This window comes from Pogonomyrmex barbatus, unplaced genomic scaffold, assembly GCF_055798465.1.
Source record: "Pogonomyrmex barbatus isolate J1 unplaced genomic scaffold, ASM5579846v1 scaffold4, whole genome shotgun sequence".
Lineage (NCBI taxonomy): Eukaryota > Metazoa > Arthropoda > Insecta > Hymenoptera > Formicidae > Pogonomyrmex > Pogonomyrmex barbatus.
This window is the reverse complement of record NW_028297138.1, coordinates 7,988,124-8,003,918: the sequence shown is the minus strand read 5'-3', so window position 1 is coordinate 8,003,918 and position 15,795 is coordinate 7,988,124. Positions and strand designations below refer to the sequence as shown.

The 15,795-nt window shown below is 39.6% G+C and overlaps 1 protein-coding gene across 7 annotated transcripts in view; it reads left to right on the top strand.

The window, feature by feature from the left end:
- The window catches only part of LOC105425747 (uncharacterized), a 213,964-nt gene that overhangs the window by 98,073 nt on the left and 100,096 nt on the right, over positions 1–15,795 (top strand). For all 7 annotated transcript variants that reach the window (XM_089081198.1, XM_089081200.1, XM_089081199.1 and 4 more), the window contains one exon: positions 13,822–13,938. In XM_089081198.1, the coding sequence (XP_088937324.1) occupies positions 13,822–13,938 (117 nt within the window). The remainder of the gene's footprint in view (positions 1–13,821; positions 13,939–15,795) is intronic.

Here is a 15,795-nt window from a genome sequence, read left to right as displayed (position 1 = left end):
CTCTCGAAAAGCGAACTTCGCCATCCAGGCCCGGGAATTTATATCTCTTGACATCTCGAACGCAAAGTGACGCTGCGCGTTAGACGAAGTAAGTTTCACGTCATGAAAAAGTATTAGAGCAATTTATCTAAACTAAGCTCGTTTTAGGAAGGTGCGCTTCGTCACAAAATTACAAGAGATAAGCGAACGAGAAACTCTCTCGTACTTTTCTCATAGTTGTATGTTGAATATTTTCACATAATCGTGCCGTATCATAATCAACACTTTCCATAATTAAATTATAATATTTTTAATTATAAGTAAAAAGAATTTTTATTTTTGCTAAGTAAAAATTCGATCAAATACAGAACTGAAAGTAATTTAGTAGGGCGCTCAAGTTAGAAATTGTTAGAGTATTAAAATTTGCGGTAGTGTAAAACATCCTACATAATTATTTCGATGTTTGAAAAAAATTATTTTCAGATCTGTGTCTAATAAAGAGCTTTTAGATATTTTAACGAAACCGTTCTTCGCGTGTGTATACAAATCGTTGCCTCGTACGAGACAATTTTCCGAGATCAAACGTACATTTGTCACGATTTTCCCCGCTCACGCGAGAAGATGCCACGTACGCACGTAAGATTGTCATAACTCACGCGTCGTATCACGGCGCCACGAAGATAACGCGATTACATATGTACATCACGTTCGCGACTAGAATATCAGACAGTACAATTCCTTCCGAAATTCGACATTTCGCCTCGCCAGTAGGTACGCTTCTAACGTCGCTTGCTTACCACGCGAGCTGCAATAATGTATGCCGAGCACACTTCGTGAATTGTTTGCCTGCGCTATGTACACTTATCAAATTAGACACTCGCTTCGCTGATAAATCCAACACGAGCGTTCGGTTGCCGCGCGACGTTCGTTACGCGTGGCATAAATGATACACGCACGGTAAACGCAGCGAACAATGCTGAGCTTGCGCGTTTAACGTGCACCTCAAACGAGCCATCTCCGCCCATGATAAGAACATCCCGAAATTTAATTTCGCCCGAGGAGAAAGGTAAACGAACCTAGTGCGTAACATTCGTGACGCTTTAAAGTCGTCGGCTTAATTAATAATTGTTATTAATAACCGTGTTGCCTACCGTGATTTATTATATGTTATGATGTTATAGATGTGGCCATTAATTCATGAATTAACTTTCGAGAATAATACAAAAGCTTATCAAGCTGTATGCCGCTGACATTAACATGCAAGTACATTTGGAAAAATTGCGCTTGATAAGCTCTTGATAAAAAGTTTTTATTTTTTTTACATATCCAGTCAGTATTTGATATCTTCTTCGCCTTTTTCTCTGGCTTTTTCGTGTTGATCGTGGACTTGCGACGCTGCTCAACTCGATCGTATCGGGAGAAAAACAGCTGAGAATTGCCGCAGCTTTGCTCCTGAACGAACAATGGACGATGCGCCTAAGCTTCTTTCCTACATGGGAAACTGCGGACGGTTTTTATCAGGCGCCGAGCCAATTGATCTGTGCGCTTCTGGAAATAATGCGGCCGTGCGGTTATCGCCGGCGTGATTTTACGATCGACTGGCGCGGACGAGACAATGGCCTTTCCGTTATTTATTAGCTCGAATCTCCGCGCATTATGCGCGGATCGAATCTGTCTGGATCGCGGCGTGCGTGATTGGCTCACGGTTTATGCACGGCTTAGGCGGCCTTTCAATACGAAATCCCGCTGAAATAAATCATTAGCATGCGCGAATCCGCAGCCGGCTATTATGGTTAAATAATCGAATTATTGTAACTGATGGCGCGCGACGTAATCCTAAAAACCGTATTATCTAATTCCGATTGATGTATTAATCGTACATTCTTCCCCTCTCCTCTCCCCTCCATCCTTTTTCCCCTTTTTCGAAAATTCTTCGCTAAGGATTTGGCAAGAAAAGGAAGATTATTGCGATAAAACGGAATAAATTTGAGAACGTTCGCGCGGTCACATTGTAGCAACGTCCGAAAGAGCAATATCTGGAGAACAGAAAAGAATTATATCATTCTTATTTCGTATTAAGATTAGGAAACGCTTAACACGCTTAACACGTCCGCCTTTTCCTCAGCTTTCTAATTCGTTCGAGGAATTTACATTTACGTGCCATAACCCAGTTTTCGTGCCCTGTCAAATATATTTAGTACTCCTAATATTGATATTTCTAATTCCCATTACGGGATGACTGATCTTCAAAAGTTCAATGAGGATCGTTAAATTGTGACACATTCGTGTCTCCGATTCGTTCGGTGAAATTGGACGACAATTAGCGAAGCTTGAAGAGCGTCCGACCACATCATTGTTCCCGACTCTCGTTTCGAATCGACTGGCCGCCGGTTTTACCGCTCATTCCATCATTCGTCTTTCGCGGACCAGAACAGAAGGAAGGAGGGGGAAGGGAAAGGCAGGAATAGTCTTGTTTTCAGAAAACTTCAGATCCAATTCGCCAACTTTCCACATTACGACAATGCCGTTCGAGGACGCGTGGAGTAGTCTTTCATCCATCCGAGGGTAAATGAAACTGCCGCGGAGAGAAGTAAGAGCCAGAAAGACGTTCGCGCGAGACAGAGAGAGGAGAATGCGAGCCACCCTCTCTCCTCAACTTTACCGCTGATTACACGTTCTGTTACTGAGTAGAAATTCGTCTCGCCAGAAATAAATTAGTTAATGGATCTTCTCTGGTGCACTGTTCCGGTGCACCGCAGAAGCCGCGCGACAGTAATTTTTTGCGTCTACAGCAAGAGCAAAGGAAACCTATGCTCATGGCAGACGAGATAATTAAAATCGCTAGTAAATTACTTTTGAATTATTTCGCAATTTTCCTAACACAATTCCAGAGGGAATCAAAAGTCAATACTCATTAATACGGCATAATGGCTCCAGTCATATACACTATTTATGAAAGTTTAAATAACACGTTTAAAAAACGAAAAAAGATCTTTTTAGAAACGAAGATTTCGAAGCGAAAAATAAATTCTTAAGTATATATAGTAAATATAATTTATTTCTCTAAGAAAAAGAATAATTTAATTTTTTTTATTATGCAGTAATTATTATTCGATTTTACAATTTTAAAATAAATATTCCTTTCAATATAAAATACATAGTATAACGTTGCTATATTTTAGCTTTTTTCACGTTTCAAATATCGAGTGGATCTAGCAATATAGATACAATTTTTATTAAATTATTTCAATTTTTTATAAACTTATGTTATTTATTCATAAACATTAATCATTTATAAATTAGCAAAATTAGCAAAAAAATATAATGAACGCATATATGCACTCATTCGTACTCGCGAGTTGAATGCACAAAGCTCTATAAATATTTCTTATTTATGTAATAAACTTAATACGCTTACTAACTAAAATAATTAAAACGCTTAAAATTATAACTTGTTAAAGAAATGTGTTAAAGTTTTATAACAATTCATTACGTACCGGAATTTATATCCTATTAACGAGAAATGAAATTACTTTCTTTGTATTTGGCGTGCTACCGAAGTTTCACACGTAAAAATACAGATTCGCGGATCGCATCGGGTCACATTTGAAGTCACAAATGGCAAACTTCTCGCTTATCCGTGCTCGTTTGCGCCATCAGAGCGATTTGTGCCTCGTAGATCCTCGCCGGATTAATCGGCTACCGATCGATGGAAACGCATTCGCTCCCGTCGGCTTGGCCATCGCGCCGTTCGATTTTCGGAAGCTCGGTGAGGGTGGATCTGCGCACTGCAGCCCTCTAACCATCGCACGTTGCCGCGCCCGGAAATCGTTCTGATCGTTAGAAATTTGATTTCACGCTCGCCGCATCCATAACATCCTCCCTGCACGAACGCGAACAACGCCAACGGTAGTAATGGTATATGGAAAATAGGCTTTCGTTCTGCATTGGGTGGAACGCGAAATTTGATCGAGATTATCGTCACATATAATTTTAATCAAAAAAGTAGAAATTGGATGATCGTGATGAAATTTAAATAAATGATAATAACGAGTAAATTTTAAGTTTTTCCATGTATATTGTTTATTTTAATTAATAATTAATAATTAATAATTAATAATTAAGTTGCATTGCGATATGTAATAAAAAAATTGACAGTTATTAACAATTTTTTAATGGAAAAATTAACAATTTAATTTTTTCTGAAGGGAAAGAAAGTATAAAATGCCCTTTTCTTTGTCTACTTAAACATCGACATCGTAAGAAGATAAGAGGTACACGTAAATAATTTATATCCACGTAAAAAAGACAATAGATTCTTTTTTACGTAACACCTAGTATGTGTACGTGCATGTACCCTTTTCCTCGTACTCTCATTTTCCGTTACTCTCGCGTTTACCTGATGTAACGGGCGTAGTCCCAGCACGAAATAACTCGCATAAATCACCGATGGTTACATAGATACATTTCATGCGATTCCACCGGCGGCAATGTTTTAATAAAATCCAACGAGGCCCAATTATTCAACTCGGTGACCTCAGTCTGCATCCTCGAATGACTCAAATGTATACGCGTACGTGTATACATGTGATACGTGTATACTAAAATCCGTTATTTAATTAAATAATCATTTCGCTATTCTGTATTTTATTTCAAAAGGGGGAAGGGGGAACTGTATTAGACCATTTATCACTTTTATTTCTATCATGTGTACTTTGCGAAAATATTTGTGGATTTCCGATAAAAACTATTGGCAAGCATTTGTGACAAATAGGCCGTCATTCCTTTTCGCAGTCGACGTCGAAGTCGCGGATTACGGCTGTTTGGACAACTGTTAGGCGTTAAAAATAGCATCTACTCAAAGTTTTCCGTTTCGCCCCTTTCACCCTCGCTGCCGCGTGTCTCGTTATCCGCGCGGTAATCTGAAATCACACAAGCCACCGACATCAAGCGGAGAGGAAGACGGAAAAATGGATTTGAGAACAGCGACTCGACGTTGACAAACACCGCGCGTACTATTTTCAAGCACTGCCTCGCGAGACGGATGTCAAAAACACACATGAAACTTTGATACAAACCTTGACAGCTTCCGGTCACGAAACTCATGCGAGGATCTGGAATCCACGTTTCGTCGTTATGAAACGGAAAGATCAGAAGTCAGGACGCCCGGTGGGAGGTAAAGTGAAAAAAGTTTTTCATCGCCCTCCCTTTTCAGTTCCCTTTGCTCTTTTCGCTACCCCAGGCTTGTTATATTTTTTTAAGATACCCGTACAGCGGATCGTTTCCGCGAGAGAATCCTCCCTGTTGATTTATTCGACGAAAAAATTAAAAGGACATTATGTGTCTTCACATAGTCCGGTCAATTGTATCTTTTTTTCCTCATTGACTGTCCCAAGTCAAATCTCCAATGAAATATTTCCTCGTTTGAGAGGTGCAATTTTATTGCGTTATATTTTTTTCTCAAGCATCTCGAGGTCGTCAAGAAAATCGCGGAGGAAATGAGAGACAGGATAGCGCCGAGTAATTCTTGATTATCGGAGAATAAAAAGATTGCGAATTACTTATTTCTTAACGAAAGCTAATTGTCGAATATATATTTGCGTAATTTACATTTTAAGAACGGACAGAGTGCTCGTCTATTGCGTAAATGTATTTGAAGCTGAAGTAAATAAGAGTCTCGACTAGCCAATTGTCACGGTTCAGTGAATCGAAGTTCGTGATTTAAAAGCCGAAGTGATCAACTTAACGACGCGTCGACGAACAATCGCTCCTGACTTCACAATTTCAACAAAATTACTGTAATGTCTATTTCGCTGCTATTTAAACCAGACGATCCTTCGCTGTCTGATTAATTCCTCGTAATACCACTCGTTACTAAAATATGATTTGCCGTCTGACCTCTTGTTGAGATATGCTACTTAAAATAAGCTTATCTCTTCGTAATGTAAAATTAAATTTTTAAATATCATAATATTTTTTGTGTTATACTTATATTTAAACATATGTAATACACGAAATATTGAAAATATGAAACTGTTTTAAATTATGACTTTTTTACAATATAAGTTACATCATATTATATAAGTTACATCATATGATTATTGTTAGATATAGATCTTTTCATTTACTAAGTTTTTAATTTCAATATTATAAATTTTTCTTAATAATTAAGTATATCATATTAACAACATTACAACATTGATTAAAGAAACGCGACTTTGTTATGGTTTTGCTACGGCAGTTGCGAAAGCACAGACTGTGCCCTTTATCGATTTTCCATCTTGCAGAGAGAGGTCAGTGTACCTTTAAAACTTTATCGGCTACTTATACCGCCATTTTATCGTTTTCAGGAGAAAATCATTCAACACAAGAATAAACTATACCGACATTCCTAACATGTGCCAGGTAAAGATAATGTAAAGCACGGCGGCGGAGAGTGTGGTTCTTGGCTGCGGATAGAGCTACCTACCAGTAATTTATTCCACTTTCAGTGAAACTAACATTTCCATTCCAACAATGATTCTACGAAATGTTGAGGATGAATAATTTCTCATGCTTTCGAAGCGAAAGTGAAACACAGGAAAATACAAAAAGTATACCTCCATTAATATTTTTGTTACATAAACTTTATCAAAAATATCATAAATGAATAAAATAATAAAGTAATAAGTATAAAAAAAAAATATTTATTACGTAGATACATACAAGTGATGCATTGATGAGAATAAGACATTATTTTGATCAGTAAAAGTGAGGAAAGATTCTTTGATAAAAAATTATTTGTAATAAGTTATACTGTTTGATTTATAATGTTTGAAAGCAGGAATCTTCCAGTCTCTACCACATTCTGTCAGATAAGTCAGATTTGTTTCAGCTGACGACTGTACAAGTACAATCTGACGAAATCAACTGAAACACAACCCACGCAGTCAGAAATCAATTGACATTTTTGAATGCATCGCTGGAGAGTCGAGATTAAAGTGTTCCCTGTCGTACGAACTCAGCCGTTCGAAAACGAATTACAGCACGCTTGCGCGTATTGCAGTAAATGGATTTATCTCTCAGTTGGCTTTGCTATTGACGCATCGTCAGCAAACATTATTCCGGGTTAAGCCGATTTGTTTTACTTAAACACGTAAAACGTAGGCGACCTGCTATCTGAATCAAAAGGATAATTGGATTTTCTGATTTATTTGCGTTACTTATCGTGTCAATATTGTAATTTCTTTCATAAATTTTATAACAAGGCGATCGCGGTAGTCAAAGTCTTTTGACTACTGCGACTTATTTAAATTCTATGCAGAGGGGAAGAAAAGTACATAACGCAATACATTATAAATCAATAACTTTCTCGGAGCTTTCCGCGCGTGACGATGATAATGCGATTTCGATCGCTATTGTCCGAGGCATTATGGGTGTTTGCTAACGCGACGGGCGAACCGCCAGCCTGGGCCGCATCGTTCTCGGTGCCGCATCTGCGAGGGGGCGTTCTTCACTTTTGCCCCTCGGGACCGCGCCGGTTTACATTTAAATTTATAATCTGCTCCTTGGAAACGAGGGGTCTCCATCCGAATGCCCGCAGTAAATTGATTTGCAGTATAACTCCGTTTCCTCGCCGTCGCTGTCCGACGGCGCGGCGCGGCGCGGCGCGGCGTGGCGCGGCGTGGCGGTTCGCGCCTCGTCGGTGAAAAGAGGATACAGCATGAAAAAGACATGAAAAGCTGTGCAAGCGGAATGGCGAATGACGAAAGGCCGGGGGGGGGGGGATTGAGGGAACGGCGGATGACGGGTTCGAGGAGGGAGGAAATGTAAAATACGAGATGGTCTGGGCGCGGTAAGCGATTTCCGGTTGACTGACTGACATCGGTAAGCTTGGCGCTGCCTCCGGGCAACCTTCTCACCGTCTAGTCGGTTTTCCTTTACTCTCCGCGTCCTCCCGAGCTACGATCCACGAACGGACGTGTATATAGGTATACGCGCGTGTGTTTGTTGTGTGCCGACAACGTGTACGTGCGTACGCAGACTCGTGCCGGGGACTCGTGCTACTCCGTTTTCCACTCGGAGGCTCGACCGCGATTAAGGTACTCCGCGACAAGGCGCGCCAAATTGCACGGTATTTCGAGGAGGCGGTGCCGAGGACTCGCCATCCACAATGCCTGACAGCGATTTCGACAAGAACGCGTCCTTCCGACGAAGTGGCGTGTGCTTGCCGAGATTTCTTTTGTACTTTATGTCAACGGCGGCCCAATGATGTTACCAACATTCAGAGATTTCTTCTCAATTATTATACCAGCCACGACGGCAATTCCTGTCTCTCCGTGATGTCAAATTTAAACAATTGCAAATTTCTTTTTATTTATATCGTTTGATATTTCTATTATTACGTGCAAATTATTTGCACGGTTTATCTTTCATAATTTCATAAATCGTGGAAAGAACGAAAAGCCGGTTGTTAATATCGCTAATTATTAATTGCTCATTATTAATTCAGATGTTAATTCGCCATCGAATTAAATTCTCCTGAAATTTCCCAATTTTGGTTTATCAAATATACGCATATCTTATGGAACACATCGGAAGTACTGTATGTCACTATTATAGTTGCAATCGTGACTTCGAAGTTTCTGTGTAGCGCGAGGTCTGTCTGTTTCGTATTACACTGCCAAGAAGCACAGTCCACGAGTTTCCGTTTTATACCCCGGTGAGCCAGCGCGATTATAAGGGACTCCGGGAGACAGGGTCGTCCTAAATTGCACTCGAGTGTTTCGTAACTCCCCTCGACGTTGTGACGATATTCCCTCCAGATGTAGTCCACAAAATCCTTTGCGCTCCGAGAGAAATCTCGCCGCTCTTGTATAATCCAACGAGACACTACTTCCGTATATACGTTCGTAAGATAATTCTTATTAACGAGAAGAAAGACGAGGGCTGAGAATTTCCGTATCGCGTGCTCTCAAGCGATATATCGAAGAAACGTGCACGCGATGAAATTTGCGGTACTATCATCGCTCGGCTATCGCAAAAAGAAATATAAAGTATAATGGAACTGTGTGTGTGTGTGTGTGTGTGTGTGTGTGTGTGTGTGTGTGAGAGAGAGACAGAGAGAGAGAAAGTATAAAACTAATTATTTGATTGTCGAATTATCGTTTCTTTATGTTAATCTTAAGAATAAATTCTTTGCTTTTAACGGATCGTAATTCGTCTCTTTAGATTAATTTTAATCGTTAGGAGAGGATTCATCTCTTTATCTTGAAAAAAGATTGTTTTGGCGAAAAGAAATCTGATCCTCTTCTACATTCCGTGAAACAGTGGCAGTCGCTTCGCAAAACCGAAAAACCAGGACGGTCGAATGCCGGCCCTCGAGAAATCGTTTCGATCTCTCGGTCACGGGCACAGTTCGCGCTAGGGCAGAGATGAACGAATAGAGAGAGGAGGGAGAGAGAGAGAGAGAGAGAGAGAGAGAGAGAGAGAGTGAGAGAGTGAGAGAGGAAGATTGTTCCGCTGCATGAGAGAAAATCGCGCGAAATAAAAGCATCCAATTTCCTGCGAATCGTTCAGATCCCTCGGCGGACTTCCTTCTTGCTCTTCCTCTCGCCGCCGTGTCCGAGGTGTGAGGCAAGAAGAAAGAGCACGAAGAGAGCCGGTTCATGCTTTTCATTCGGCCGGACACGAGATGCCAAATGCAGTCGGCGAAACGTGAAACGCCCGAGGATCGTGAGCCGAGGGGATAGGATGAGTCGCGCTGAACGGCGCGAAAAGCACGGCAACGCTGAAGAACGGCGACTTCTGTCTTTATTCAGACGCAACCTGGCATTTCAATTATTTATATCGCACTACCAGCGGCACAATAAAATCTCCGCGATACGTCTCTCTCTCGTTTCTGCCTTTGTCCTCCGGCTTCTTACGAACGTTCCCCGTTATTTGTTTCTATCCTCTTCGTCTATACTCCCGATCAACGGGAGCTTTCATGTACAATGGCGTAGGAGTAAAATAGATATATAAATAAACTCGGCATTTAAATATCGCTTATTTTTTTTAAGAAAATTGTAAATATCTTTTATCTTTTCTAAAAAAAAAAATTATAATTGATTTATCGAGGATTGCATTGACGATAAAGGCAATCTTCTAACTATGTTCACGTCTTCTTTAAGTCTCTCTCTCTCTCTCTCTCTCTCTCTCTCTTTCTGTAATACCAAGGCAGGTTTCTCTGTACAACACCGGCAAAGCATTGTAGATCAAATAATAAAGACAACAGCTGCGGACCTGAATACAAGAACCGCAAACTCTCCGCTGGATTACTGATGCGGTGTGACGTTCGCTTATTTGCATCGCATAATTGACAATATCGCTATTCGTCAGATATTCTCCGCTCCTTTGCTCTTCCTCGTTGGAAATCCACTCCGCATCGCGTCTTTCGCGGTTGTAACGATCCCCAATATCCTTTATCCTTCAGCTATGTACCTCGCGCTCGCCCGTCTCTCCACGTTGCATGCCTAATGACCGAGGACCTTCTTATCGAATCGCATAGCGAATACGTGTCTCTGGCGCGATTTAAAGTTTTGAGCCAGCGTGGAAAAAGAGCCGAAGTAGACTCGCGTAAGCCGCCATCAAAAATGAATATCTTTCTTCCTGGAACCGGAAAAAGACGGGCTGAAAGTAACGACGCCCATCTTTCCAGGCCACGTGGCGCTTCAATTATTTATAACATCTTGTTGATACCATCCTACACTAGTCAGTTACGCTTTTCATTGTTCTCTCCACTGCTCTCTACACTACTTATCGACTTACAGATTCTCAGCCTTGTTTTTGAAACATTAAATCGTCGTGCCTAGACGCTTCTCCAACTTTTGCATCAAACAAACATAAAGTATATTAAAATGCGATCTTATATATAAAATAATCACATGCATCGTAGTAAAAGTTAAATTAATATTATTAACATATAATTTATAATATCTTAAAAATGTAAACGATAAAGTTTTATCCGTGAGCCGATTATTTAAATAATCACGTGCGTCGCAATAATTTAAAAATTAATTATAAAAATTAATTATATTATTAATATTATTAACATGTAATATAGAATATTTTAAAAATATAAACGACAAAGTTCTATTCGTAAACCGGATTATTTAAATCACGTGTGTCGCAATAAAAATTAAATTTATATTACTTATTATTAAATATTATATAATATTATTAACATATTTATAATATTCTTTAAAAATATGAATGATAGAGTTTTACCCGTGAACCGCAGCCAGATTTATTTAAAGTTTTTCATCCGACAAGAGCATCGTTCTTTACAGAAGATGTTAAGCGACTAAGTTCGTATCCTCTACGGAACGTTAACGGCATCGTAACTCGGATCAGAAGTTAGAGCCGGACGGATTACAGGGAGATATATGCCCTTTCGAGCACTAATACAGATCGAAGAGGATCGCGCGACGATCGGGTCCGCGACCCGTCGAATCCGCAAGCAATTAATTCATAAGCGTACGTTCGACACAATGGTAAACTATGGTAGCACATATCCGTCTCTTCACGCAACAATGGCACACCAGCATCCGCATGTTGCAGGAATGGTATCAAGATTTGAATGAGCCAATACAGAGATAAAGGACCCGATCCCTAGGAGGCCAAAGGTATTACCGCAGAGAATACACGTCTCCGCGATTGTCTCGTTGATATGTTAATTAACGTTATTGATGTTAAGGCCATACCGAATACTCAATATGAGTATCTATTAATTCTGTCGAATCACAATACGGAATTGAGGTTGTATTAATCAATTCTCGGTATTCGAATAGCCGAACGAAATAAATAAACGCGCATTGCCACCAGAATTTTCACGATTGACATATCAGATATTATACTAAAATGGCTGGATAATTGATTAAATTTTTAATTATCACAGATTTTTTTTAAATGACATCGCAAATTATAAAATGTCAACCTGTCAATCTTTTTATAATTATCGTATTTTTAAAATGTAACGATGATTTTTAATTTTCTATTAATAGCCTGCTTGCAGTAAATATTGTAACAATATTATATAATGCAGTAAATATTGTAACAATATTATATAACAATACTATATTACATGCGTGTGAAAAGTCTATTCCGGGTTTTCTCTTTGCTTAGGAGGCTTAGCAGCGTCATAAAATTCCCTGAAATCTCGATAGATAATAATCAACTGAGCGTAATATGACGTATTTCGCCCATTTTCTCTCTTACGAAGGTGAGACGAGACGGCAAGTCTGATTGAATCAGCATAATTCCCTCGTTGCGTATTACCCGTTGCGTAACCACCCGATTCCATCCTACTCCCCCACCTCGCTTCGGGTTCTCTCATTTCGCTCCTGCTTCGAGAATCCTGGTCGACGACGCCTCGGGAAAACGAATCCTTTGAAGTCCTCTGTAATCGAAGAAGTAATTTCAATGCGACCCTCGCCGGCAATCGTTTTTCCCCAATCATGCAGGGGTCGCGCGTCTGCCCTACGAAACGTTATTATCGGAAGCACCCCCATCCTTGATAAAGACAATTAGCGGTGTAATTCACAACAATTCTGTAAGTGAAATAAATGGATTGAAAAAAGGACTTGCATATATATATATATATATATATATACCTATTTATGCATCACATTATATTTATATTTTAAAGCAATTCGATAAAAAAATTTGATTATAAGTAAAAAATATTTTTTAAAAAAGATTGTGACGCGAAAAAAATACATGCTTCCCTGATTATATCATTTATGAGAACTTCTGAAATCTATGAATACAGTAGAGCATTCATGGGTAAGAGAAAAATCGTGGAGAAAGGAATGTATAAAGCAGGAAATTATAATAGAATCTAGTCTCGAATCAAATTTTAATATTTTTATTTTAATGTAGATACATGCAGCGATTCCGAGTCTGTGTTCAGAGATAATGCAATGCAAGGAAGCTTTATCTATTTTTTGCCTTCATATAAAACATCCCTTAATAAAAACCTAACATCGAAGTAGACATAACGTCAATCCTACGCTCGAATAAAGCCGAATATATTCTCGTCAATAGCTTTTCCTTTTCTGTTCTTCTCTGTCTTTCCTCATGGCGCGAGCTTTCAGTTAAGATTATCACCGACATTTTCCTCGGACGCGGAATCTAAATTCAATTTTACTTTACACAATCTAATTTAAGCAAAGTGAAACTCGTGCTGTACGTGGTGAAACTTAGTTAACATTAAACTTCGCACATATTGGATTCAAAATACGATTTCTAGCAAATTCAATCTGGAATAGCAAGTACAGGTCTTAACATCACGGAGAATAAAATCAAATTCAGAGCACGTATATCGAAGTTGAGCGTAGATGCCACTTTGTAAAGTAAACGACCTCAAAATGAAAAGCTTTCTCTTTTCTATCGTAAGAGAATTTCGCGGATTTCCGAGATAAACAAAACAAAATTATACCTAGTTGTAATAGATGCAAAGAAAGCCAACAATGGATGCAGAAAAAAAAGAAGGAACTCCACCTTGACGAAGGCGCTACCCTCAAAAGTAATTTGAATATTCCGGACTTGAGGGGGATAACAGCGGAAAATTCTTACTCGATCTCACAGTAAAATATGCTTTCCTAAAACTCTACGAGATAAAATTAAACTTCGCTATGTTCGGCGGGGGAAATTCCCCACGACGTTCTCACTGGGAGCGAGTTAACAACCCTACCGTAGTGCGATGGGGCAGTTGGATCGAAAATTGTCGAAACTAATTAGCGAGCGACAGGAATGGGAGCATCAGTTTGCTCGCTCAGGACTAATGGGCAGCTACTGAGGGATATCGTCTTTTTGTTGCAGATGCGAGGGCGGGTGGCTTCAGCTCGAGGGCAGCGCTCGCGTTTGCGGTCGTAACCAACGCTTCGACCGACCGGTGGTGCTCTTCTCGGACAAACCAGTCGCGACTCTACATATGCAGTGAGTACAGGCACCTTCGTCGCTTCATTTCAGTCAGCGAGTGATTTTTGCGTTACTACCTCGTTAAGTTAAAAGTGATAGGTTCTCCGTTCGAGCAAACCACCCCAATTACTGTTAATTACAATCTCGCGTTACGAATACCTTAACGACAGAACATTTTACTTTACGCATGTAAGATGCGAAGCATTTGAATGCTTTATAACAATACTTTAACTTTTCAACGCAGATAGAAGCCATCCTACGTAAATGATCTGTTTCGAAATAAAAATTTGCACCATGGATATTACTTTTCATTTTGACAGTAGAGATATTTTTGTAGACGAGAAAAATTTTTTTTTTAGTTAAATACAGTTCCAAGGATTTGAATAAAAGAAAAAACGATCAAGTCGGTAGATCTATTTATACGTTCACAGAGAGATTTTACAAAGACTTCTCTTTTTTTTTTCACGGTTTTGTACGGTTGTATTTCAAATGAACAGCGAGTGTGTAAAGCCGATTTAATGTCACCGTGCGAATTACCGTTAATAGCGCGAAGCGCTATCGAGAGAGGAAGACGAGGACGAACGGCAAAAGGATAGATAGAATTCCAACAGCATTACGAAATAGGAACACGTCCTGAGCTAAGTGCTTCTTACTACCTCAAGCCGTTGCAATTCGTGTTACCGCTGCGCCAGTAACATTCGTACATCAAATTTTACTCTTAAATATCATTAGGCAGTGATATCCAAGAGATTGAATTTGCGAACCCGCGCCATATCCTCGCGAAAGTTTTCCCCGATCTATCGGTATCGTAATAAGTCTGATTTCGATAGCTCGAAGAAAGGGCAAAGCTCGGAACCGAAGCGGCGCGGAGTATTTACACGATTCGCGCCTTATAAGAAGCGATTTCCATTATCAAGTAGCTCTCTCTCTCGCTTTATCCGCCATTTGTACTTGAACATCAGCTCCTGAGAAGACTTTAATTTAAATGCAAATTGATTTACCTTTGATAAAGTGAAATGGGGTTTCCTCTGTTTACTGCGAAGGCGAGAATTATTTTTTAAATGAACTTTCTTGAGCGGCGCGCTCACCACGTAACCGTATTTAATTACGCTGCAACTACCGTAGAGAAGTAATAACGTGAAATTAATAGTTATTCATGGTCGATATGCTCTGAAACGTTACGAGCATCAATGGAAATGGAATGCAAATTAATTATTACGTTTGATGAAATGTGTTACATCGATTTATTTATTTAATAAATTTAATCTTGCGAAAGATGTCAACATTTTACATATGTGCGCTCGCAACACATCATGAGCCCGGGATTCATTTTTTCAATCAATTATTACGTTTTCTCATATTTATCGCGTTGATAATCAAATGTAATTGAAATCAAAGCAACAGGCAATTAATGTGAACGATTCGTAAAATTTTCATTTGCTCCTCATTCGGGGTGAATTATTATGGCGGGCGTCTGAGAGCGCTGAAAAATCTGAATAATTGATTGGTACATATTGTTGGGCCTCGCGGGAGTCGGTAAATGGTGGAAAAGTTTACAAATTTGTCCGCAGATAAATCCCCATGGCTCTATGGGTGCCTCCATTATTTATGTTTCTTAATTGACGCATCCAGAAAAAGTGAATTTTGCCGGACAACGAGAAGCTTCGTTACGAACTGCTCATTAAATATTTATGGCGAAATCAGCGTCTGCGATATCCGCGCGTCGTCGACTAAGGAGTATACATAAAACTGAGTATACATAAAACATCAGCAGTTTGCTCAATTCTCGCAACTCGTTTCTTTGACTTCGGCGCAAGATTTTTCTGACGTATGTTTCGACGACGGTTTTATGATTCGCTCAAAATTCGAGACAAG